This window comes from Drosophila takahashii, chromosome 3L (genome assembly GCF_030179915.1).
Source record: "Drosophila takahashii strain IR98-3 E-12201 chromosome 3L, DtakHiC1v2, whole genome shotgun sequence".
Lineage (NCBI taxonomy): Eukaryota > Metazoa > Arthropoda > Insecta > Diptera > Drosophilidae > Drosophila > Drosophila takahashii.
In genome coordinates this window covers 21,816,857-21,842,013 of record NC_091680.1, presented here as the reverse complement: position 1 = coordinate 21,842,013, position 25,157 = coordinate 21,816,857, and the positions used below count along the sequence as shown (strand labels likewise).

Sequence of the window (25,157 nt, the reverse complement as noted above, 5' to 3'; positions counted from 1 at the left end):
CCCCATGTTTTTATGGCGCCTGAAACTTTAAATACAAAATGTAATTTACGTTATTTTAGCGGTTGAAAGTCGACATGCCAGTTACAGCTTTGGTTCGAGTATTTGATTAAGGGTATTGTTATAGTTATTCCAGCAATTAGCTAAGTTTCGAACCTTTTAAACGCGAGATAGCAAAACTTTTGATAAGCATTATCGCATTTGCTTTGCTACTGGCAAATATTATAAAGTTGTATCGTTCTGATCAGTTCACTTCCATCCGTCTGTCCGTCCGAATCGTGTAAACAAAATTTGTGTTCAGTGTAAGTTGACGCGTCATCAAATTTTTAAAATTTTAAAGTAAAGCAGTAACAAATAGATTTAATTTATTCGAATAGTTTGTTAAAAAAAAATCGCAATGACAGTGCTTATATATTTATGTTTTACAAACATATGTTCTTAAAACAGCTGATTTGATTTACGATTCAAAAGCTCCACAAGATAAGCTTATTTAACAGCTGGGCGCATAACCGTGTGCTTCAAAATCGAAAACGTAGAGAAAATTAATAATAATAATTTATAAAAATAAATAATTATAAAAATAAATTATTATTTAATTGTATTGTGAAGTTTCTTTTAATTGTGATTAAATTTTTTAATTGAATCGAAGCGGTATAGCCAAGACACGAACCCTCTCATAGTTTTGAATGCATTGTACAATAAGTGTCTTCCAGTGCTTACAAAACTTACTTCAATCTCAATAATCTTTTAGGATTATTGCCATATATCACTATGGACGGCAGCCCATGTAGTGACGAAGCGCACCAGGAGAGTGTGCGAAGGCGACTACTTATATACACGAAGAAATGAAAATCTGCTGTGATAGTCCGATGAGTAATACATCACCGTAATGAGTAATACATCAATCGAAAGGTATTGCAAAAACTTAAAGGATTGCATACCAAGACTTTAAGAAAATTAATTGGATTGGGAGAGAGAGCGGTGAAAGTGAAAAAGTGCAAATTTCGAAATTTGGAGCTGTTGGGGCCGGTGGGGATAAATGCCCCCTCGCAATGCTTTAGTTGAGTTCCTATTGAAAATATGATAAAATCCGACGCTGTAGCATATCACGAATGATTCTAACAGCAACGAAAGATGGTGGGTGTAGCTTCAAGTGGGGCACGCGCTGGTTCCGGCTCTTGTTTCGTCGGTAAAGGGAGTGAGTTTCCAATTTGATCCACAGTGCTACTTGCTCGCATATGTATATAAAACATCCTATTTAAATTCGCGTGCGAACTGACTTAGAGGTTAATTGTAGGAGGACAGAACTAAGATTGGGGTAAAGAGGAAGGTAATACCTGAAAAGAAGGGTGCTGCCTAGATGGAATGGCAGCAGCTGATGTGTGTGTGTCGGTGTCAGCAGCGAAGATGTTGTTTGCCGCTGACATTGCCCACCCTACCATGATCACCACAGCCGCATAACCTGACACAAGTTGGTGATCCCTTCGACACACGCCTAACTCCTAATCATCTTCATCGCTGCAAGCTTCTATTAGAAAAAAATTTAGCAATTCATGTTTATAATAGGTTTAATACATGAAAAGTAATACTAACAAAGGTGATCATTAAAGTTACAAAGTTGGGGTTCATATAAAGTTTATGCTAAGCTCATATTAAATGAGTATATTTAAACCAAAGCAAGAAAATTTAATTTGAATTAAAAATTGATTTCAAAAATATTAAATGTAATTGAATTCACTGAGCACTGAACAAGTATTTTAGTCATGGGGGAATTTGTTTTATAATAACAAAATCATTGAAATATTATATTAGACAGTCAATCAAAATGTGTAGCATTACGACCGGAGCCGATCACTTACCCAAAATATCCAACGTTGAAAGCGCTTTCAATATGTTGCATTATTGGCTATACATTTGTTTATAAATTTGAAAACTGCATTTCAATTGACTGAATGTAAAGATAAATTAGGGAAAAACACTTCCAGGGGCTTAAACACTTGCTCTCATGACGAGATTTGCTTACTGCATATCGAATTATTTGATTACACTAGGATTTAAGGAAATTAACGTTAACTGCTTATTTGATATCTATGTTTTAATTAATTTAGCGATAAAGAAATGTAATTTAAATTACGAATAGGAATTTAGTTGATAAGAATTTAACTGATTTAAATTTAAATTGTGTTGGTAAAACTAGACTGGATCACAAATTGCGCACTTTCAGCAGAGGGCTGCACTATGTAGGTATGTGAGACACACGGTGCACTATGTTGTTGGCACTGACGTGCATGAATTTGTACGGAATTGTTTGGACCAGAATTCACAAGAATTTTCAGCGTGGACGCTAGGTGGCAACGCTGGTTGAAATTTTCACAGTTTTCTTGATTGGATTTGTTCACTTTCTTGATTAGACTTCTGTTTGATGCTCTATGATGGATGTGGAGAGCTGATGAAAATCTTGACAATCCTGTGGCGTTGGTGGTAGAAGGAGTAAACTCGACTTCAATTTTCCACGATGCAGATGAAAATCTTGGAGGAAAATTTTCCTGGGCCGTAAGCCACGTGAAGGAGTAAACTCGACTTCCAAGAATTTTCCTATAAAACGCATTACTTTATAAGTGGGGTTTTTCCACGAAATAATAGTAAAACTTACTTCCTTTAATCAACAGGAACCCACTGGTAAAAGAAAACCTTATAAAAGGCTGAAGATGTCTGATATTTTCCACGATTTGGTTTGGGTAGATCTCTGGGTTTAAATAAAATACGCTCAGGAGAGAACGATCTTCACACGGCCAAGGTTCAAAACGGAAAGACCGAATAATCGAAATGCATCAGGCAGCCAGGCCTGTTTATCGAAAAAGTGTGGGACCAGAGTTGCTCAAAAAGTCTTTATCGAACACGTCTTTTCAGTGTTGTAAAAACCGTAATTTTTTGAAATTGGCTCTGCCATTTTAATTCCTGGCGGCAACTTCAAAAACTGGCGGGAATTTTAAATTGAAGTGGGAAATTTAAAAATTGAAAATATTAACGACAAGCGCCCTACAACGCTCCGTTCAAAAGTTATAGCTAAAATAAGATTTTCTTCTTCTTCCCAAAATGAAAATTTAATTCTGTTTGTCAGTTTGTCCAAAAAATGTTTTTGAAGTTCTGAAAAATTGATATGACGTTCATCACATCGATATAAAAAACTTTTGTTCTACCACTTTTGGAAAAACCCGCTAGTTTAGCGGGAAAACAGCTATAAATAGCTAAAATTCGGAAAGCCGTAACTTCTATACTACTAAAGCTACTTGTGCTGCATCTCGTTTAAAAAGGTATTTTTAAATGCTATAACGCCTTATATATGCAATTTGTGAAAATGTAATAGTTAAAAAGATATAAACAAAATACCATTTTTTTTTAACTTTTTTTTTAGCTGTTTGAGATTCCTTAAATTTTGGTATATATCATGTTTATGTAAAAAATCGCGTTTAAAAGTTATTCAGAAACGAAAATAGCCGCTTTTGCCAGCTCAGAACAACTAACGCTTCCTGAGTGTTTAATAAATGCATCGAGCATCGATGTTTTTTGGCCGATGTTTTCCGATGTTTTTCGATGTTTTATGTTATGCCGATGTTTATCGATGCATCGATGTTTAACGTCGATGCTTAAGCACATATGGTTTCAGTGCCGCACGGAAAAAATTCGGGGTTTTTTGCTTTAATTGTGATGGATGCTGTAATATTCTTATGTTTGCTCACGAATTGATATAGTTTTAAGTGGTTAACAAAATAAAAAAATTAAAAACTAAGAAAGCATTTGTTTTTGTAGTCTTAATTCCTATTTTTTTATGTAAAATTGAATTAGGAAAAATAAGATAATGGGTCGAAAACATCGATGCATCGATGTTTCGAGCCGATGTTCCACACAACATCGATGTTTCATTTTGCAAACAACGATGAACATCGACATCGAAGTTTCGGCCCAAATTTACATCACTACTTAACGAGGTAAAAAACTAGTGACGATCGCACCTTCAACATACAAAAGTTTTGATATCAACATTTGTGACGAAAAATTATTACACTCGTCATTAAATAGACTTTCTAATCTTTTCTCATTCGTCACGCTGCAATAGAAAATGCCTGTAAAGGGAAAAAGGGTGGAATAGTTTGCTAGGGCGGGCCGAATGAGAAAATATTAGAAAGTGTATTTAATGACGAGTGTAATAATTTTTCGTCACAAATGTTGATATCAGAACTTTTGTATGTTGAAGGTGCGATCGTCACTAGTTTTTTACCTCGTTAAGAGGTGTTTTTATTTGATTCATAATATTTTCAGGATTCAAGATCATTCTACTTTCACCGATCATTCACGTTTTTATTTTAAAAATGTATAACATTTTCTACTTTCAGATTCAGCTTTCGCATAAATATGGGCAGTAAATTCTTTTATTTCGGCTTCGGTAGTAATATGCTGGCCAGTCGGATCCACATACAAAACCCCACTGCCAGAAGAATCGGTGCCGGCAAACTAGAGGTATTCCAGAAATTAAAAAAAATAAAGAAAAAGAAGGAACTCGACCTAATTTAATCCCTATTATTATCTTACTTATAACTTAAAATATCTATATTACTTATCCACAGAACTTCCGCCTGGACTTTCACACAGGATCGAGAAACTGGTTGGGGGCTCCCGCCACAATTGTACCCACTCAAGGATCTCATGTCTACGGATCCATTTGGGAGATTGATATGTGCAACCTCAAGGACTTGGATGAGTAAGTTTTAAATCGTATTTTGTGGAAACTTTAAAATAATTATATTTTTTTCAGTCAGGAAGGAGTTTCCGAAGGCATATACATTCCGATTAGCGTGCCCGTTCACTCGCTGACCACAGATACCAGCATCACCTGTCGTGCCTATCACCTAACGAACCAGCCCCAATCAGAGCTTCATGCCGGTGGAGTCCAGGAAAATATACCTTACGATCGTCAGCCCTCACAAACATACCTCAAGGTCTTGGTAAAGGGAGCCAACGAAACGGGAATTCCCGAGGAGTACATAAAATGGCTGAGGGGCATAAGGCATAATGGCAAACAAGTGCCGCCAATGGAGGCAAAACTGGAACTGGACCAAGTGAAACTGAGTTGATTCCATAGATCTTTTATTTAAATATTCCACGGAAATTATTAAAGTACAAACTTCACATTTTGTATAACTATTTTTGAAATTATCCTAAAAATATAATGAAAATAATTAAATTATTTTTTAAATCATTTTTCTATATGGTTTGTTGTTAGGCTTATTTTTCCTTCAAACAAACTGCTAAACTCTTTACAAACACTTTGATTATCTGGCTCTCCTGGAAAGTGCTTCTGTCGCAAAACGGAATTTAATTAATTTCAATCACTTATTTATGATGATTACCAATTTCCCGTCTGCACCCCATTCAGACAATGGCCGAAAACTTTTGGGTTTTTCTCATCGACTGGCTCTCGCCTAAAGTGCAATTAAAGTGCAATTTAGTGTGCACTCCAAGGAAGAGGTCGCTGCTGATGATGATGCTCCACGGGGCTAACGAAGCTCATCCAGCCGGGCGATCCTGGCTCCCGTCTTATTAATTTAAATTTGAAGTTTTCGACAATGGCTGAAATTGGGAGTGGGCCACTCCTTTTCACAGTCTTTTGGGGCTCCTCTGGCTGCTGAACATTTGCATATTGTTTGGGGAGAAGCTTTTGGCCACTTGGAGTCCAAATTGTGTGTGCCAAAGTAATAATAAACATAATTTCCTGTTTCAGGAAACTTTGCATCTGTATCTCACACCATGAAAAAATATTGCAACTTATTATTTAAAAAGGTATCCAATGTATAAGAGAATTTAATTAATTAATTAATTAATTAAAATTAAAAATTAATTTTAAAAAGAAAACAAAACAAACTTGTTTTAATTTTTTTTGTAGAGTTTTTAATTGGAACTTGAAACACACCAAAAAAGGAAACATAAACTGTATTTTTAAACCTGTTTTCGGATATAAAATAAATACAAAATGTGTTTCTCGCTTATTTCGCTCAAAAAATAATTAAAATTTTAAATATTTTCTCCTCCCACTGAGTTGTTTTTCAGTGCATACATGTACATATATATTTTCCAGTTAGCAGCTAATTCCAGGAGCTCCAGCTGCAAACTGACCCTCTAGCCAAAGTTGTTGTGTAGGTGGCAAATAAAAGTCTGCCCTCCGACTTTAACAAAGTAAAAACTTGGCTCCGAGCTCTCTTGTTGCGGTTTGTTCACTTTGTGCAGTTGTAAATTAAATTTGCAAACGGTCGGTAGTTTATAATCGTTTGGGAATTGAAATGCAGTCGAGTCGATTTTTGGCCAAAGTCGGAAAACTTCTGCCTCGTCGTCGGCTTCTTGGTCAAAGTTTTGGCCCAACATTTTTATTACATTTGTGGCGCCCCCGTCGAGATGGCTGCTCCTGCTGTGCCGCCTGAGTTTGAGTTTGAGTTTGTGTGCAATGTGCACTTGTACTCCACTCGTCCTCAACTCGGCCATTAATTATTTAAAATGCACGGCGCCATAACCATTTAGATGGGTCTCGTTCGTTGTAACATGTGCCAATGGCAACACCGACTCCTGGCCACAAAGTAAGCGACAGCACCAGGACACCACGATACCAGGAGCAGCGCCACAAATAACAACAAACGCACCAGCGCTCTTGTAATCATAAAAGTTTACGATTTTAAAAAGCAAGGACAGCGAATGGATACTGATGAGCACCGAATAGGCTGTATCCTATTTAAATATTTACCAATGTTTTGTTAAAAACTTGTAATAGGTACTTTAAAAATATATTTTTAAACAATAAACGTAATTAATATTAATAATAAATAATTACTAAAGCAAGCAATTCTTTATATTCATACAATTCTTGATTATTCAAATAATGAAATAAATAAATAATACCTTACTTATACAAATTTTAAAATCGTAGTATTTGACAGAAAAATTTTCTGTTCATACCCTAAATTTCTAATTGAACTAACCTATCAATAACTAAATAGGGATTTAAAGTAAATTATTTTTATATAACAGTAGTTTAAATAGTTTTAATAGCTTAAATGTGAATTTACATAAATAAAATGTGGAAAATGGTGATAAAATATACTAGTACCAAAAACGGTTTTAATTTGGGGGTCAGTTTTATAAAATATGGAAAAAACTGCACTCTTTAAAATTAACAACGAGTAAAAAATGTATTAAAAATAATAGTTGCAGATATCACTTTTTATACTGAGAAATGATATGTAATTCAAATAAGTTTTCAACTATGTTTTTCAGGATCAACACGATTTAATAACCCCTATACTTTCCCGACGTAGTGCAAACCGAAATCAGAATGACAAGTGACGAACAGAAGCAGAGTAGAGAAGCCACAGGACGAAAGGACGATGAGGTTAGATGAGGAAGGCCTCAGCTGCTTTTGCCGCCTTTTGTGGGAATGAGAATTTAATTAAAATCAAGCACTCGATCCGAAACCCCTCCCTGTACTTTCCCCCAACCGCCACACCTTCAGCCGCAGCTCAGCTCGTCGTTTAGTTTCAATCAAAGTAGCGACAAACAAACACTCAAAAAAAGGACAAAAATTTTACGCAAATTGACAACAGAAGCGACGACACCGAAAACAACCAGGGGAAATGGGAGTGTGGGGCACAAATGCCATGTCAATAAAAATAAAAACTGTTTCACAGCGTCCCATCTTGTCAGTTGGTCGTAATTGAAACTCATTAGCGTGCATTTTAGAGGCAATTCTGGAGCTGCGAAAGCCTTTCCAGTTGCCAACCCTTTTTTGGGTTTTTCCCGGCTCTATGGCGCTTTCACCCCACCCCTCGGTGGGCGTTTCGCACCACTCTCAGTGGATCCGGTGGTGGTTATATGTGGTGCGTGCGGTTTATGTGGTAAGTGTGTCATCATTATGACTGCCATGGGTTTTGCTCCTTTTTTTGTTGGACACTTTAATATGCGAATGTGTTCGATATGGCTAACAGGAATTTCCCTTTTTTCTGTGTGAAAAGTACGTAAGTTTGTTTGAAAAAATACATAAAATAAATTTGAAAGGATTATATGCTTTGCTTTTAAAAGCCTAGTAAATATATTAAAAGCAATATTTTATTTTAAAACCCAGAAAAAATAATTTTGCAAATTAATGCCTAGTACTCACTGTAATCAAAAAATCAACGAAACGAAAATTTCTATACAAAAATGACAGGCGGAAAATTTTGTGTTCAAAATTTTATATGAAGATTTTAATTTTGTAGGCTTTTCGATTGAAGTGAGGTACTAGGCCTAAACAAAAATTTTACATCTTAACCCCTTTGACATTCTGATTTCTTATGAAACCGTGAATACAAATGAAATAATCACTTTTTTACTTTCTCTTTCCGAAATTTGATAAGCAAGTTCGCTTTTTATCTTTGAATTTTGAATTACCCCGAGGTCAATTGGAAAGCATTATTGCTTTAAACTGTATTTTCGTATTTGATTGCAAACATAATTTTCCGAAATATTTAGTGAGATTGGTTTATTACTAATTTTGTTAAATAAAAATTATTAAAGATTTTGTTTCCTCCCCCTAGTAATTTCTGAACGCAACAGTGCTTATTGCTTGTAAAGCAATTTATTTATTTTTGATGAGCTATCATTTAGAAATCTTAGAATTTCTTTATCAAATTCACCTCTCGCTGTGCTATAAATTCAGATGTTAAGGAGTAGAATGATCAGTTCGACTTAAAGCAACGTTCCTTCCAGTCAAAACAAAATGAATTTTTTAATTACTCTTGCGTAAGTAGCGCTACATTTTTGTTAACTGTTAATAGAAATTGTTATATGAAAATTTTCTTCAGGTGCTTTGTGCTGCTTTTCGCAAGTTCTTTGGGGTACTCTAATGAGGAATTTGAGGATGATAAGCTTAGAGTAAACGAACTTATAAGAAGACAATTCCAAAATACAAAACACCCAGGAGTTACTCGATATTTATAAAAGACTGTATTCTCGATTGACGCTTGAGGACAGGGAGATAATCGATAAGATCATCAATGAGATGCCATTTTTGTTAATAAAATGACTTTTACAACTCGAAAGTTATTATTAAACCGATTATTTCAGAATAGTACAACGTATTTACACAAAGCGACCACAAATCATCATTAATTGGCTTGTCAGTGACACAAAGGCTTAAAAATAGTACAAAACCGCATCGAACCGCGTCCAAAACTTCTCTACTTTGACATGAAAACTAAAAGAAACCCACACACTTCCCACAAAAGCCATCCCCTCACGAATACCTAATAAATTTTAATTGAAGAACTTGGCTAGTTCCCTGTAATTATGCTTCACACACGAGGCGTCAAAGGCCACACGGGACTTGCAGGGGTTAAGAGAAACTATGGAAATGGAAAACCTTTCAACGGACCCCAGGTAAATTCAATTTACCCGCCTAAGAAAATTGGCCAAGAAAAGGAACTGAACTTGATGGCCCATTTGCATATAGTTTGAAACAGTTCAAAGTGTTTGAAAGTTCCTGATGTTGGAGAACTATTAATTACCAAGTCGAAACACTTTCGATTAGCGGCCACCTCCTGAGAAAATGAAAAGGAAGAAAGGGAACGAAAGCCAGAATCCCAAGGGATCCCTGTTAGGCACTGAAATGTTTGATACTTGAATAAAACGCATGAATTTCAAGAGATTACAAAAATACGTTTTTGTCTTTAACACCGTTTTTAAGGAAGCTTTTAAGAAATTTCCATGACTACCCAAGAAATATCATAAATTAAATATAGTGAGAAATAAAATATTTTAGAAAGCTGTCTTCAAATATAGTTCATATATTTTCCGCATTTCTAAATCATTTCTTAACCATAATCTTTGCAGTTTGAGAGATAATATAAAAAAAACTTTTTCTTGGTTTAACTATGTAAAATAACATTTTTGAAAACATATTAAAATTGTCGTTGAGTGATTTTAGGATAAATTTCCAAAAGTCGCCGGCTGTCAATTTTAAAATAAGGGTTCGACACAAATAATAAAGAAAAAGATCCCACCGGAAGAGGCAAATTGCGGAAGCAATAATTGCCGCGGGCTGCGATGCACAAATAAAACCGAAAAATGCAATCGGAATCTGGGCGCAGACACGCTAATCAAATTAAGCGCAATATTTGGCTTTCATATTCGCATCCGCGGGATGGAGAACAGATCGGATGAACTGCAACCGGCGACTGGCCGCGGGCATTAATTACACTTAAATGTTGACCACATGCCAGGATTTGACAGAGACACAAAGTCAATAACTTGGCCAAGTGCAACCCTGCAACCAAGCCCGTTCCACGGCGACCAAGTCCACTTGGCTTTGTCCAATTTCCCTTGAGGCTGCCAACGGCGGTTGCATTTTTTGACAAATTCTCTTGACACGCATGCAGTGTCAACAAGGCGTGGCATAAAAAGAGGCGAGGGGCTGCGATTAAATCATTAAATTCATACGCTCCACGGGTTGCACTTTTCTCATTTCGCCCTGGCGCTTTGTTCACGTCTGCAGTGGAAAAAATTTATTTTATTATCATCAAAAATAGGAAAAGTAAATTAAAGTATAATATATAATATTTAGGGCTCTTAATCCTTTAAAAGAATTTAATATTTTATTACATTTACCAAGAGAATATTAATTATATAAGTAAAAGCACACACGTTTCGAGTGGAAGGGAATTAAATAAAAAATTTAATTTAATTCAATAATTTGATAATAGGCCTTTTAAAATCATTAAAAGGCCAACCGAAAATTAGAAAACAAGATGTATTTTCTAAAAGTATAATGCCAAAAAAAAAATTATTTGTATTTATTAATAATTTTTTATTTCAGATTTCATACAAATTTCTCCTCGTGTGGTGTTATAGCATCTAAGCTTGACCACCACCCTAGGAGATTGTCACTTGCTGATTATTTGGTTTCCGTTTTCATTAAAATGCACACATCCCTTTTCATACTGCATCAATGGTTGCATTGGTTTTTTGGCCTTTTAAATACAACCTTTGGGTTGGGTAAATGCTTTTGGGGCATTTTTTAATTAAACGACATGCAGCGGAGTTTTGGGATTTTAATGTCACCACCTCGCGCTGTGGGCGGCGATGCAGCCTTTGGTGGCACGTGCAATATGACAAATATTTTAGGCACACAATTGCAGTCTTGGAGCGGCAGTCGGGGTGAACAAAGTGCTGAGTGAAATCACCGCAGTGCTGGCTAACGGATGACTAATTTCATCTAAGCTCCGTTCAATTCCCGTCGAACTCTTAGCTGTTTAACACTTCTAAGTTCTAAATTCAAAAATACAGGAAGCTTTAATATTTTGGTGAAGCGTGCTGAATGAGAATATTATGAATGGTGTATTTATGCAGTCAAATGAGTCTTGTTTTAATCTGGGAAATAATAAAAAATTGTATATTTTATGAATTTGTATGGCATTTTATTGTTATTCGGATGTTCATTATAGTTCGGTCGAACTTTTACATTCTCTCCTTATTTTCCCACACAAACGAACCAGCTGCACTGCACATCGCGCATTAATTTCAAGTTAAACAAGTGAATGAAAAATAAATTTTACATTTTCATTTTGGCATTTTCGCTTAAAAGCTTTTCCGGCAACGGCAGAAAGGGTGGAAATAAACGAACGGAGAGTGCTGGCGTGGTAACCGAAGCTACACTTGTTGGCCACGGCTGACTTCCTGCCAGATTTCCTGGCCAATCCCCCATTCCCCTCTCTCCTCCCATCTACAACGTACTAAATAACCTTGTTAGCGTTTTTAATTAAAGGTGTAAATATTGATATTTACCCATGCAGACCTGCACACAGCTCTTACCCCGAATCCCCACTTTAACCCCCTGACGCCGGCGGCTGCTCACCGACTGCCGCGGAAATGCATTTTCGCAAAAAGTCAAATAAACTATGTGGAAATATGAGCCGGTTATTAAATATGGTTATACGCGCGTTTCGCCTTTGGTGGATAAATGTCGTTTTTTGCTGGATTATGGGGAAAACCCAGTTCAGCATGACATGCAAATTGTAAAGTTATACAAACTTTTTAATTTAGTCCTGGTAAGCGCTTACCTAAAATCAAACTGCAAGTTTCAACAAATTTTTATTGAGTCTTAAATAGGTTTTATTTATAATAATTATATAAAAATATTACGAAAAAATTCAAACATAGTTTAAAACTAAAATAAATTTAACAAAAAAATGTAAGTCATCTTTGTCGACTATTTATTTACAAGTCAACAGTTTTTTGATTTCGATTGTTCAATTATAATAAATAATTTTAAAGTGAGTCAAGCATTTTTTTGCATTTACTTGTCCAATATTTACTAAAAGAACATCAAATCTCACCATCACTCTTCGTTTCAAAATCCTGAACACGTTAGGAATATTCCCCTGCTGCCGTAAAATCATTATATAAAACCCTCCTAACCACCGCGGGCTATTAAAACGGCAAATGCACTCAAAGGCCTCTCCGGTGCGCATCAATAACGCACACTTGACGCTCCAAATTAAATAACCATCATCAGAATCAATAGAAATATAGCATAGAATATAGAGGGGCTCCCCCTATGAACACACACACGCTGCCACATCCCCAGAGATTCTCCAGTGTCCAGGGCGCCCAAATTGAGTTAACTCTGGCCTAAAAGCGTAGCCCCACAATGTAAAAAGGACCTGTTAAGTTTTGTGCAAAAAATGTTAATTTTAATTAAGGCCTGCTATCGACACCCGAACAGACTCGATGCATTTTGAGGCACTCCACTCCACTCAACGCAACTGAACTCCAAAGTGCAATGCAGCGCAACTGATGCACTTTATGGACAGACCCGACTGGATTGGATTGAATTGGCTTGGCCAGGTGCACTGCGAAAAAAAGAAACACTCTATAATTTTTTTATGGACTGAAATAAGATGAAAATTCGTTTCATTTTATGGGCCTCACAAAAATGGGTCATTCATCCTACTTCAAGTAACTTTTATTAAAAATAAATATTAAATATCTTAGGAAAAATTATTTAATTTATTACAATTTTTAATTGTTAAAAAATTTTTGGGTAAGATCATATCATATTTATAGTTATATATAAATCATACCATATACATTTATTCAAATGTCCACTAGTAAATTTGATAAAACTTATATTATTAAAAAAAAGTTAAAATTTTTAGATGGGACTTTATATTTTGTATTATTATTTTTCTGCCTGTGTAAGGTCTGGTCTGCCCTGAAAGTGGGACCGGAATGGAGCTTGCTCTGGTATCGTGTTCATTGTGGTCGTGTCATGGACATGTGTAAACATTAACACAACATTGTTGCCCACCCACCAAGTGGGATGGAAAGAGAGAGTGATACAGGATAGACCGAGAGGAGACAGCAACGGACATTAGTTTGAAAGGCCATGCAACAATTTGTTGCATACCACACATAGTCAGCGGCAGCCAAGCGTTGCCCTTTTATGGGACGTCGTGAAGGGTATTTCTAAAAGGGAATCATAATTTTGCTATCCCGTTTGTTCAGAATTTTAACTGCAAAATAGTGGGAAAAAGAATTTTCGGAAAGCTTTGACTATAAAAGCGAACTTTCAAGGCCAATAAAAAGTGTAAAATAAATTGACTTATATCTTTTAAATATTTATTTTAAAGGGTGCATACAAGTTCGGTTTTTCAAATAAAAATTGCACTGCTCATTTTTCAAATTTTTATTTTCGCATATTGCAGGGCCACTTAAAAATTTAAATTAGCGCTGGCCGAGTGAATTGCATTAGCGCGCTTTTTAATTCGCTTCGTAAATATTTCAGCTCCATACGTATGAATTTTTCAGCATTTTAACGCGTTGGCCATGCTGATGATTATCCTGCGGCTTATCAGCGCCCGAACAGGCTCCACGGCAGGACATTCTGCCAACCCCGGCTCCTCTCCCCTGTTATTGAAAAGCAATTAAAAAATCCTGGCGCCAAGCGAGTGCGGAAATTATTGAATTATAATGCACTCGCGGAGCTCGACTCGGGTCAGCTCATAAATATAAATAGGTGTGTGCATTTTGAACGAGGATTGACTACCTGATTTTACTTTGTTTTAGAAACCTTTGGCTTGTATCGAAATTTTCAATTTAGGTTGGGGTCGGGCACAGACTGAATTTCGAAACGAAAATGACATTACGACTTTTGAAAATTAATTCTAATTAAGATAAATATCTGGGTTCACGTAGTTAATTAAATGTCTTTTAAATACTTGCATACGATAATTAAGAAAATTAAAAATTATTCTTATCATTCGGCAAACCGTTAGGGTTATATAGATTTAGACTAATTAATTGTAGCCAGAGTGGATATATGCAGTGTTAATAAATAAATAAATTATTCTTTCAAAAAATTTTATTAAATAAAACCGTATCAAAATAAGCAGGGTTCAGTGCGGTCCCATTCCTTGAAGTTGCACTTATGCGGTAATAATCCGGCAATCTGCTTATTGTTATTAAATTCTCATCTCGTCTGACCTCCCCTGACTCGCCTGCTAATTGCGCCTATCGGATTACCAACGCCAAAAGCTATTTTCAATAACAAACTGAAAAGCGAAGAGTGCAAAAATGAAATTTTATAATTGGCTTTTTGGGTAAAAAAACTCAGCAAAAGCGGGGAAGATAAAAACAGGGACTGCTTCGCGTTGCATGCGAATATAATTAGCATAAAATAAAACAAACATCGAGACTCGTCGAAAAATATTAAATTTCAAGCAATTAAAAAATGCGCAACGCTGAAAAGCGCGCTAAGGATTCTGGCCTCCAGCCAAAGGAATAAAAAGGGTTGAAAATAATATCAAATTACCAGAAAGAGAGCAGTCAAAAGTGGATATTCGCTTTTTTATGCGGCTAAGACAAACAAATAAATTGAGGAATTTTATTTCTGGCCCAAGGAGTTTAGAGCCATAAACGCAATCAAAGCCAATCCGAAGCAACGACTCGGCAAATAGTCGTAAAGGTCATAAAAATTGTCTTAAACGAAATGAGCCAACCTACCTTTCCCTTTTGCCCACCCACCCTCTATTTTCCCTCAGTAAGTACACAATTTTTTGTAAACTGTGAACAGAACGATAAAAATTTCGCCCTCAACACCTGTGACCACAATTAAGCCGCGTTAAGCGTTTCCAGGAAAAATGAGAAGAAGGAAAACTTTTCCGCAGTCAAATTGAGTTAAAACTCGCCCGAAAAAGTTTTTCAGCGGCCAATTTTTTCTGACCTCGCCCATCGGTCGAGACTTCTACGTGCTGAAAGTTGATAATTTAATTGATGTTGTTAACAATTTTTTCTTCTGTTTTGCCAGCATTTATAAAAAAGGAATTATATTTTGTATAAAGAAGAAGGACGACGGTGCCTTATTAAAATTTGTTGAAATATAATTAAAGTCATGCTGAATTTAATTGCCCAACTGACAAGGGTGTCCCAACGCTAAAAAAAAAGGTTCCGCAAATTTAATTTAAATGATTGGAGATGGAGGTAGCCGCGATTAGCAGGTGCACATTAAATAAATATAGGAAAACAATTTAAAAAATAATCGTAGAATCAAAAAATAATTTAATGTAAGGAAATCAATAAATCAAATATGAAACATAAAACTTATTATTTAAAACCGAACTCAAAGTTTTAAAACATTTACATATGTATATATTAAATTGCTTAAATTTTACAATCACATCTAAATAAAATTCGACCCCGTTATTTTATTTTCATAACTTTTGTTTATCCCTTAAATAATAATCATAAATTAGGATATAATGGGTATTTATTGGTTATTATCGTATTCGCAACAATCTTTGATAGATTTTTCATTATATATTTTTTGGCAACAACTGTTTGTAATCTAAGACTCAATCGAGAGTGAAATACTAATAATGACAGCAGCCAGGATCCCACTCCCATGGGCAAGAATCAAATGTTTGGCTAACGGCACAAAAAAAATCCCGAATTACCATATCGAAATCAGAAAAAATAAAATGATACCAGGAGCAGGACACACATTTCCGAATTATTTGTTTGGGGAAGCGAATCATTGCAATTATTTGCGGAATGCACTCGCAGAGGACTTTATTGAGGCGCAAAGGAAATTGAGGAGAGCGCAAATTGAAACAAAATGAACAAATCAGGCAGCAAATTTGCATGCGACAACATTTTCCGAGAACTCGACCTCCTCCTTTGTATTTTTTTTCGGCAGGGGGATCAACTTATTGGCAATTTTTATAGTTCAGTGAGGGTTGCACACACTTTTTGGGAGGGGTGTGTTATTGGGGTCGGTGTGCGAATGCCAGTGCAAATTTATGTTTATTGAGGCAAGAATTTCACGATGTCATAAGAGTTGCTTGATGGCAAAACGAAAATTCAGCATCAGGAAATCGAATTGGCATTCCTCTATGAGGAAACGAGAATTTATTTTTTTTATTAAATTTAAGAAAACTTTACAAAATAAAATAAAATAAAAAAAAAGAGCAACAAAATAAATGAAATTAAATAAGAAAAAATATGTAAAACAGAATAAATAACATTAAAATAAAAGTACAAAGAATTGTACACCAAATCTTTTTTTAAATAAAACTATTACAATTTATAATATTCTGTTAAAAACCTAATTTATTTTTTCCAAAGTGTTATTTCACTTCAAAATACCCGTCTTTACTGAGGGCATCGCGCAATTGTATGCAAATATCTGTGGCGCGGCTACCTTCTCCATATCATATCAATATCCCGGGGATGTCATGGCAACTTTATTTATGCAAATTTCCCAGCCAAATAAGAAAAATATTTCACTTGTCCTCTCCGTTCTTCCTTGCCAATTTCTTATTTAATTTTTCCGTGTTGTGTTCGCTCTGGTTTTGATTTCCTTTTTTTCTTATTTATGGCAACTAATTTGGTGGAGTGGGCGTGGCCACTCGTACACAAATCAATTCCACTACATTGAAGCAAAAATCAATTGGAATTAAAGGGAGGGGTTTCATTTCAAGTAGCAGTCAGACAGTCGGAGGACCGAACTTGAATATCTCTGCCCGGGCCGGGCAATTATATCTGAAGGATTCGAGTGCTCCACTTCCACTCCAATCCGCCTCGCTTCACCCGGGGAGAGAACAAGTTTATCTGCTCCTGCCGATCCTTTTTCAAGTGCAGACTCACCGCCTGCAACTCAATTAAAATGAGCTCAGGTGTAAATTTTATTGAAAATGTTTAATTGCCGGGGACTTGGCATCGTCTGGTCTCACCCAACCTCACCTCATTATCTGCTCCATTATACTCGCAGCGATTTTTACTTGTAATTATTTGTTTTTGTATGTCTGACTCACACACTCTGTTGCTCAATGTCCTTTGTCCCAGGATTTATTTATATATATATTTATTTATTTGCCTAAGCTGTGCCTGACATTGTCCTGGCGATGACGATAATGCCCTCGATGATGGCGATGGTGCTGCTGATGCCTTTCCTGGAGTTGTCTGCATTTATATAACAGGAACGGAACGGAGGACCATGCAGAGTTCCTTGTTTTGGGTGTACAATATTCGACGAGAGGAGGTCAAAAGGTAAGTCGCAGGTATACTAATTGTGTGCCTTAAACGTTTGTTTTCCATGCGCTTTATTTTTAAAATTGATTATAGAAATTACTAACTATAATGAAAAACCATATACTTTTTTTAAATTTCGAAATTAATTATTTGACAAATAACCAGATTGATATATATTTTTAATGAATAAGTTATTCACATTATTTTCATATGAATAAGGATTATGTTTATCTTATTTTACATTATTTGTTCAATAATAGTATTTTTACTATTTTTATGGATTAACTGATATTAATTTAATATGTTTAAATCATAAATTTCACAAAAACTTGTATGACTTATATGAAATAAGGTAGATCTTATTTCAAATTGACTTTTATTCTGTGTACATCAGTAAACAAAATAGATAATAACTACCAGTTTCACTACTTAACTAGTTTAAAAATTTTTCCGAAATACCATCTCCGAAAAATCTAGAAACCAAATAAAAAAATAAACCAAGAACTCCTTAATCAGCCCTTGTTACTAACTTTCCTGCAGACTTGGCTAGCAACGATGTCCTGCGGCGCTCACTGCACATTGAAATTTACACAATTAACTTAATTGCCATTAGTTGTGGGCCCACTTCTGTTACCAGTTTCCCATCTCTTATCCACTAACCCTCGGTTCAAGTTGTTGTGGCAACAACACTTTGTTCACACTCCGAAGAGGCTGCAGCCGCAGATCTATTTAATTTGAACAATTAATATGCCCGAATGTCAAACATTATCTAATGCCGAGGATGAAGTCACGTGACCGCACGAATGCAAAACAGATTTGCGTGATGAATTTATGACTGACATTGATGGGCTGGCCCCGAATCCAGCAGATACTTCAAAACATGCAAGAGAATGTGGCAGGGGATTTTTCTATTCCCACATTGTTGCTCTTTTTTCACGCCCGCTCCTTTTGGGCCATCCTTGTTTTTTAACCCTTTTCCTTCAGCTCGATCTGGTGCTCATCGTAAGGGGATTACGACGTGGGTCGTGTGTCTGATGTTGATTAAACTGCTCCCATCCAAAAGGCTCTTCCGCTTTATAATTTATGCAAGTTGAGGGAAATTCGATGCGCCCGCATGGTCTAAAATTGCTTTAAAGTTGAGAATAAAGTAGTTGTAAGCAGAAATAGATCAACAATTTTAAAATAGTAAAATAGCTAAGTTGACCTTATTACAACCATTTACTCTAGGTTGTCACAGATTTTTTTCATATTAAATCCGGTGGAAATGTGCATTGATTTACACACGTAATTATTCCAAATGATTTTTGTTGGAACAGTTTCTAAGACATTCGCGATATATCATTTAAAAAAATAATGATCCACAAAAATATTTATTCGTTCATGTTGTATAAGTACAAACCATTTATATCTTTAGGGGAGTGTAGGGTAATTTGACGAGTAGGGTAATGTGACGAACTCGTCGAATCTCATATATGACGTCACGACAAAAATTCCAAATAAATGTAGTCGTCTCCCCTTATCGTGTCGACAATGTATTTACAGTAATATTAATAAGAAGTCCCGTAATTTGTTCGTGAGGTAATTTTCGCTAAAAATGTGGTGCGCAAACTAGCAAACCCATTCAATTTACTTGTGTTTCAGCAGTGCCAGAGCAAAGATGAGTGGAAAATAAAATCAGGCAAATATATGCACGTATACATGAGATCTTTATCAACAGTTTTTGGTACCTCGTATTTTTTTCTTTTGCGCCGTTTGAGAGTGACACCGTTTTTGCTCCAAGTCTACCTTGTAGGGTATCGTGACGAACTTTTTGTAGGGTATTGTGACGAACTTTTTTTATTCAAGAATTTTAACTGTTATCGTTGATTATTTGTAAAAAAAAATATAATAATACCAGATAACATTTACTGCTGCAGTTTTATTGTTGTTTTTAATAGTGACGTCAGTTTAATTTAATTTAAAAAAAAATTTGCACTTTGACCATTTTTTTTTTTGTAAGTTTGGGTATTATCTTATTACTTTTTTCTTTTCCGTATCGAAAAAACCCTTTCCGTAAATAATAAATTAATTTAAATAATTAAAAATAAATTTCGAATCCAAATTTTTTAGAAATATGCTCAGTAAATGTAAGCAACTTTCTGCTTTTACACTTTTAAAAAATATTGATTTTTGGAGAAGTTACATTAAAGAACAACGTTCGTCACATTACCCTACAACTTTTGAAAGTGCAAAAAAAGTAGGGTTCACGCCAAACGCTGTGGGATTTAGCTGCATTGGAATTTCGAATTTCGAATTTTACAGGGATATGCTCAGTAGATGTAAGCAACTTTCTGCGTTTACACTTTTAAAAAATATTGATTTTTACAAAAGTTACATTCAAAAAACGAATCGTTCGTCACCTTACCCTACACTCCCCTATATTTTAAAAATATTCCAAGCCAGAAATGTGTATTAAATACCAAAAAATCCAAAAACTCGCAAGGAATGAAACAGTTTACGAAAATTTTCCCAGAGTATCCTTATGCTTCTCACATATTCCTCCTCTTTCCCAACCCCACAAGAGAAATCAAAACAAAAATCAACATGGCACAATTAATAACAAATTAACATGATGGGGTCCCATTTGGGCGCATGACCGGAAGTGAAACCAAAACCGCGCTGGCCAAACATCGATATAATGAAATGTATTTGTTCAAAAATTAAGCGACAAATGCCTCTCATTTCGAGTCCCAATTTGAGCTCGGGCAGTGGGCATTGTGTTGCTGTGTGTGAGCAGTTTGGCCCTCAAATATTTACACTAATCATTGTAAAACATATTCCTCAAGTGCCCCGTAAACCGAAACGGAAGGAAGGAAGGCCGAAACAATGGGAGAGGTCTCAGGATCCCCGGGATCTCAGGTCCAGTTTCGGAGTTTCGCTTTCAGGAGAACAAGGGAAACCCGGCACGGGTCACGTGCCTCACTGCACGTGTCCCTTTTAATGACCAGCGAATTGTGAAAGGAATATACACACACAGACTCGTCGATGTCTACGGCGGGGAAAGCCGAAAAAAGGAAAATCAAAAGGTAATATTTTATAATCACACTCAGAAAAAAAAAATTCCTAGATTTAAGGAAACATGGACTACATTGCCTAAAATGGTGATTTAAGGCCATTGTGGACTTAAAAATAGTAAAAATGGCCATAAATGTTCAATTTTAGGCCATAGATTTTAAGGAATTAAAATCGTGAAATATAGTCCACTACCTAAAAAATAGCACATGCCCATAAACAACACAAAAAAACTTTTTTTTTAACAAAAAATAAAAACAAATCATTTTTTATTATTCGGGAGGAAATTACGATCTTGGTACTTATCAAAATTTTACCCATATATGAGTATATTTAAAAAAAATAGTCTATAAACAATAATATATTTGTTTTTATATTTTCAAGAAAATGTTTAATTAATTTTATTGTGTTGATTTTTTATATAGCGAAAACGTATAAAACTATACATTTAGTTTTTTTTTGCCATACAGTAATCATTTGCTAATTACTTAATGTATGGACAGCCACAAGTTTGATGATTTGGCTTCAATGTATTTTTAGGAAAAGTATCCCTAAAAGGAAAATAATATGCAATTAAAGACGCTCTAAATCCTTCGTTCAAGGACTAGCTATTGTTATAATAAATAAGTGGTCAATTTTGTGTCGATCGGATTAATAGTTTTATAGTAATCGTGTCCACCGCAAAGGTAATTTCGAAAAAACAAGATTCTGAGATAATCGCGTTTAAAGTTTCAAGTTTGTAACGGCCGATGTGCAGGTAGTGGTAGTGCGCTATAAATAGCTACAACTTCGGTTCTAATGCTCCGATCGTTCTGAATTTTTGTAAGAGTATTCCCAACAGTATATATCAGTATATTTTCATCTATCACAACTGTATATAAAAAATAGTCATAAATATGTTAGCTATGCTGTTAAATTAACAATGTTTATCTTATCCATATGAGATGTTAGCTTAGTAAGAGAGTGCGGCGTACACATAATATTTTAATAATTTTTATCTAATAAAAAATTTTAAAAATGACTTTATGTGTCGCTTAGACACATGTACTTAACAGTGTCTGATGGTGTAACTGGTAAGGTGTCTGCCCCTGAAGCGAGAGGACCCCGGTTCGAATCCCACTGGTGCAAATGAGTTGAAAGTTTTTTTCAGTTGTAAAATTCATTTACTAATAACAATAAAAAATAAATACAACAATAAAATTAAAAAATAAATGTAAAAAAAAAAATAAAACATGTCTTGTACTGGACTCGAACCCGGTTCAAAATAACCGGGAACTGGCATAGTTTCCTCTGGGCTACGCCCTTATTAAATTTTCGAGTGGCTAACTGCTATTGTAAGTTTAGATGAATATCTAAATGCTTAAATTTTTGGGTAATATGGACTTTTTTTAAGACCATCATGGCCTTAAAACAAGTCAGTGTGTTAGGACTTAAAACAAGTCTAAGATTCCTTAGGTCCAAAATTAGTCCATATTACCTTAGTTTAAGTCCATTTTTTGGGTTTTAAGTCCATATTTTTTTCTGGGTGCAAGTATTTCGACCATAATATACCGTTTACGTCCCTTTAAAATTTTTAAATTTAAGGGAAAATAAAATTTTAGTTTTTTTTTTACTGTTACCAGTAATTTACTAAAATGCTAATGAAAAGTTCCTGTTAATTTGACATACAATAAATTTTATTTTGGCTAAATGTTAGGATGGTGTTTTAATTCATTTTAAGGATAGGTATAAAAAAGCTATTTGTTATTGGTCAAAGTCATTAGGAACATATTTATTTTGATAATATCATTTTATAGATATATCATACCAGATAAATCTAGAAAAATTCGAAGTACCCTTCCCGTTTCCAGGGTATCGAAGGCAACGCGATTCCCTTTATTCAGACACACAGACACGCATTTTTGTGCTATATTGAAATCCAATTCAATGAAATTGTTGCCACGCTCGAGTTCCATTAGACAAAAACCAATCACAACAGCACGAAAAGGTGGGAAACCGTTGCCTCCGAACCACCCACTCAATTGTTGGTCAGTTGAAAATATTTCGACAATTTGCATGACCCCTCCCCCTTCCGCTTCACCCCTCGCGCCGCACAAAGGAATATGTCAGGCTTCAATTGAACTCTTTTCTCTGCCGTCAATGGACGTATTTGCCCGGACATGACCGAGTCCACCCAGCGAAGGACCCTTTTTAATTGAGGAACTTGGCTGCGGCGTGTGGCCAGCAACCAGAAACAAACAACAACAAACGGATGGCAGGCGACACGACGCCTAACAATTGTCCTTTGGGCAGCAATGGAAGGACAGTAAATATTGGAGATTGTGGGGTAACCTGAAAACTGAAAGGGAAACAAGAATGTGGGGATGCGGTGGGAATTACGAAGGAACGGACAACGAAATGGATGTAACAAGGGAACGGTGTGAATAAGCCTTGAATGAAAGCTTACAGATCATCACACCAAGTTTTCAAGATATTAAGTACAAATAAATTTAAAGAATTCCCTATACTTCGAGGACAACCTCGTAAATATAGAAACAAGTTTAAAAGTGTTTTTTTTTTTTGTTACCCATTTCTTTAAACAAATTTATTATTTTCTTTTTTTTTATAAATAGATTTAAAGATCATTTTAGGGATATTAAACAAGATTCATTACCCAAGTTAATTAATTAATTTACTCCATAAGAACCAAATGGACAATTAAAGTCAAAGCCTCTAAACAGTCTCTGTCAATCTATATTGACAAAGTCAAAGACCTATCATGCAAACTAAATCCACTCCATGATGTTCATGTAGGTAGCTTAGCCACCTCAGAATAAGACGCAATATATCAAAAAAGCAGAGATGGAGAAAAATCAAGAGAAGGGGCATTACTTTGCCCACTTTGTCGGTCCATAAACAATTCATTTATTATCCTTGCAGGCTGCTGATCTGATCTAATGCTCCCGGCTTGATTTACTGGCAGCGGCTGCAAATCATCGCCCAAGTCTGAGCCCGAAAAGGGATAAAGACAATGGTCATATAGGGAAAATATGAATATATTCACTCGAACCCCCGCCCCATCGAATTGCGAGGGGTGACATGTTCATGTAGGCATGTGCGATAAATTATCATGTGCGTTGAGTCACAATTTTTTCCCACCTCCAAAAAGGCGACGAGAAGGTGTCTGTAATTGGTAGTCAAATATGTTTGATATATTGGATGGATTTGCCGGCAGACAATTTTATGATCGCTGAATTTATTTGATGCCTGCAGTGCACGCCCCCGAATTGAAGGCCTCATAAATTCCAATTGTTCTGCAGCGAGCAAATCCTTCAAAAGAAAATTTATACGTGCTGTTAAAAAACGTTTTGTTCGAAAACTCGCCGTTTTACCAAATTAAACGAGTCGAGCCACATTTTTTAAGAACTAATAAATATAATCCAATAAAAATGAGGGAGGCCAAAGGTAATGCTACGAAGTTTGCAAACATCCCCGAGTAGAAAAGTATATAAAAATAATTTTAAAAGAAAATTGCAGATAAAGTTGACTATAAAAATTATTTTTAATGTTCGGTTTTTACATCGAATGGCTGTCAAGGAAATTTGAAGGGAAATCAAAGAACTTTAAATACTCTACCAAAAAATAAAACACAATTTAAATGACAAAAAATTGAATTGAATTAAATAAAATCAGGAAAACCATAAGCATTTTATAAATTTACTTTTTAAACAATCTCTTTTTATTTTTGGAAATCTATGTCAAGAATTGAAGAGTATCTTCATACGACTTAAAAGCTCAAAGGCTGCCCTTCTTGTTAAAACATTTCACATATTACATTCTGGGGTTCCGTATAAAGTCAAACATTTTGTGTTATATCATTTAAATTAAAAGCTGAGCTGACGATAAAAAGTACACAATAAACATTAACTCTCCTTGGGGCTCAACAATTCAAAAATCTCCATTGTGTATATCTGGTCTGTTCGAGCCGTAAAACATTTAATAACAACCGAATCGGCCTTTTGATATGCCCAGCAGACATTTCTTGGCCCAACAACCCTCATAATTGGGAGTTTAAAATAAAAAATACAAAAATACTTGGCAATTGAATGCATTTAAAAGTAACAAGCGGGGAAGCAATTTTAAAGCACCAAAGTGGCACTTTGTCGCCTTTTATGTTTACTTGAACTGACCGCACAAAGATCCTTGCAGAATCATTCCGAATGTTTCTCCCCACGAAGAAAGTTGAGTTAAGTTTGTTGTCCCTTTTTTATGGCCAAACTGGACACACATAAATTTTCCTACTCGTCTCACATGTGTAGTGGCCACTTTCCCACAGTTTTCCCAGGCGGGGGAGGGAAATCAAAAAGGAATTATTCTTGACCCATCGGAGGGGTGGAATTTGGAGTTCCCTTTTCGTATAATTTCCATTTAGTGTTTAAGCCAACACCTCAAAGGACCCGCAAAAGGGTCCCAGAACTGACGAAGATGAATACTCCATTTGATTTGCATACGGTTGTTTTGGATCG

General features: G+C 35.5%; 2 protein-coding genes across 10 annotated transcripts in view; one reads left to right on the top strand and one right to left on the bottom strand.

The window, feature by feature from the left end:
- Window positions 1–25,157, bottom strand: part of AstC-R1 (Allatostatin C receptor 1) — a 204,849-nt gene that overhangs the window by 124,673 nt on the left and 55,019 nt on the right. Inside the window, exon 7 of one of the 9 annotated variants that reach the window (XR_011418441.1) lies at window positions 12,884–12,923. The exons of the other annotated variants lie outside the window; for them this stretch is intronic. The gene's annotated coding sequence lies outside the window, so the exon portion shown is untranslated. Of the gene's footprint in view, window positions 1–12,883; window positions 12,924–25,157 lie in introns of those variants that run through there. 9 annotated transcript variants of the gene reach the window in all.
- On the top strand, window positions 196–5,184 carry LOC108065176 (gamma-glutamylcyclotransferase). The gene is made up of 4 exons (XM_044393817.2): window positions 196–299; window positions 4,392–4,515; window positions 4,623–4,756; window positions 4,811–5,184. Exons 2-4 carry the CDS (start codon window positions 4,411–4,413, stop codon window positions 5,127–5,129), a joined length of 558 nt encoding a protein of 185 aa, XP_044249752.1. The 5' UTR covers window positions 196–299; window positions 4,392–4,410; the 3' UTR covers window positions 5,130–5,184.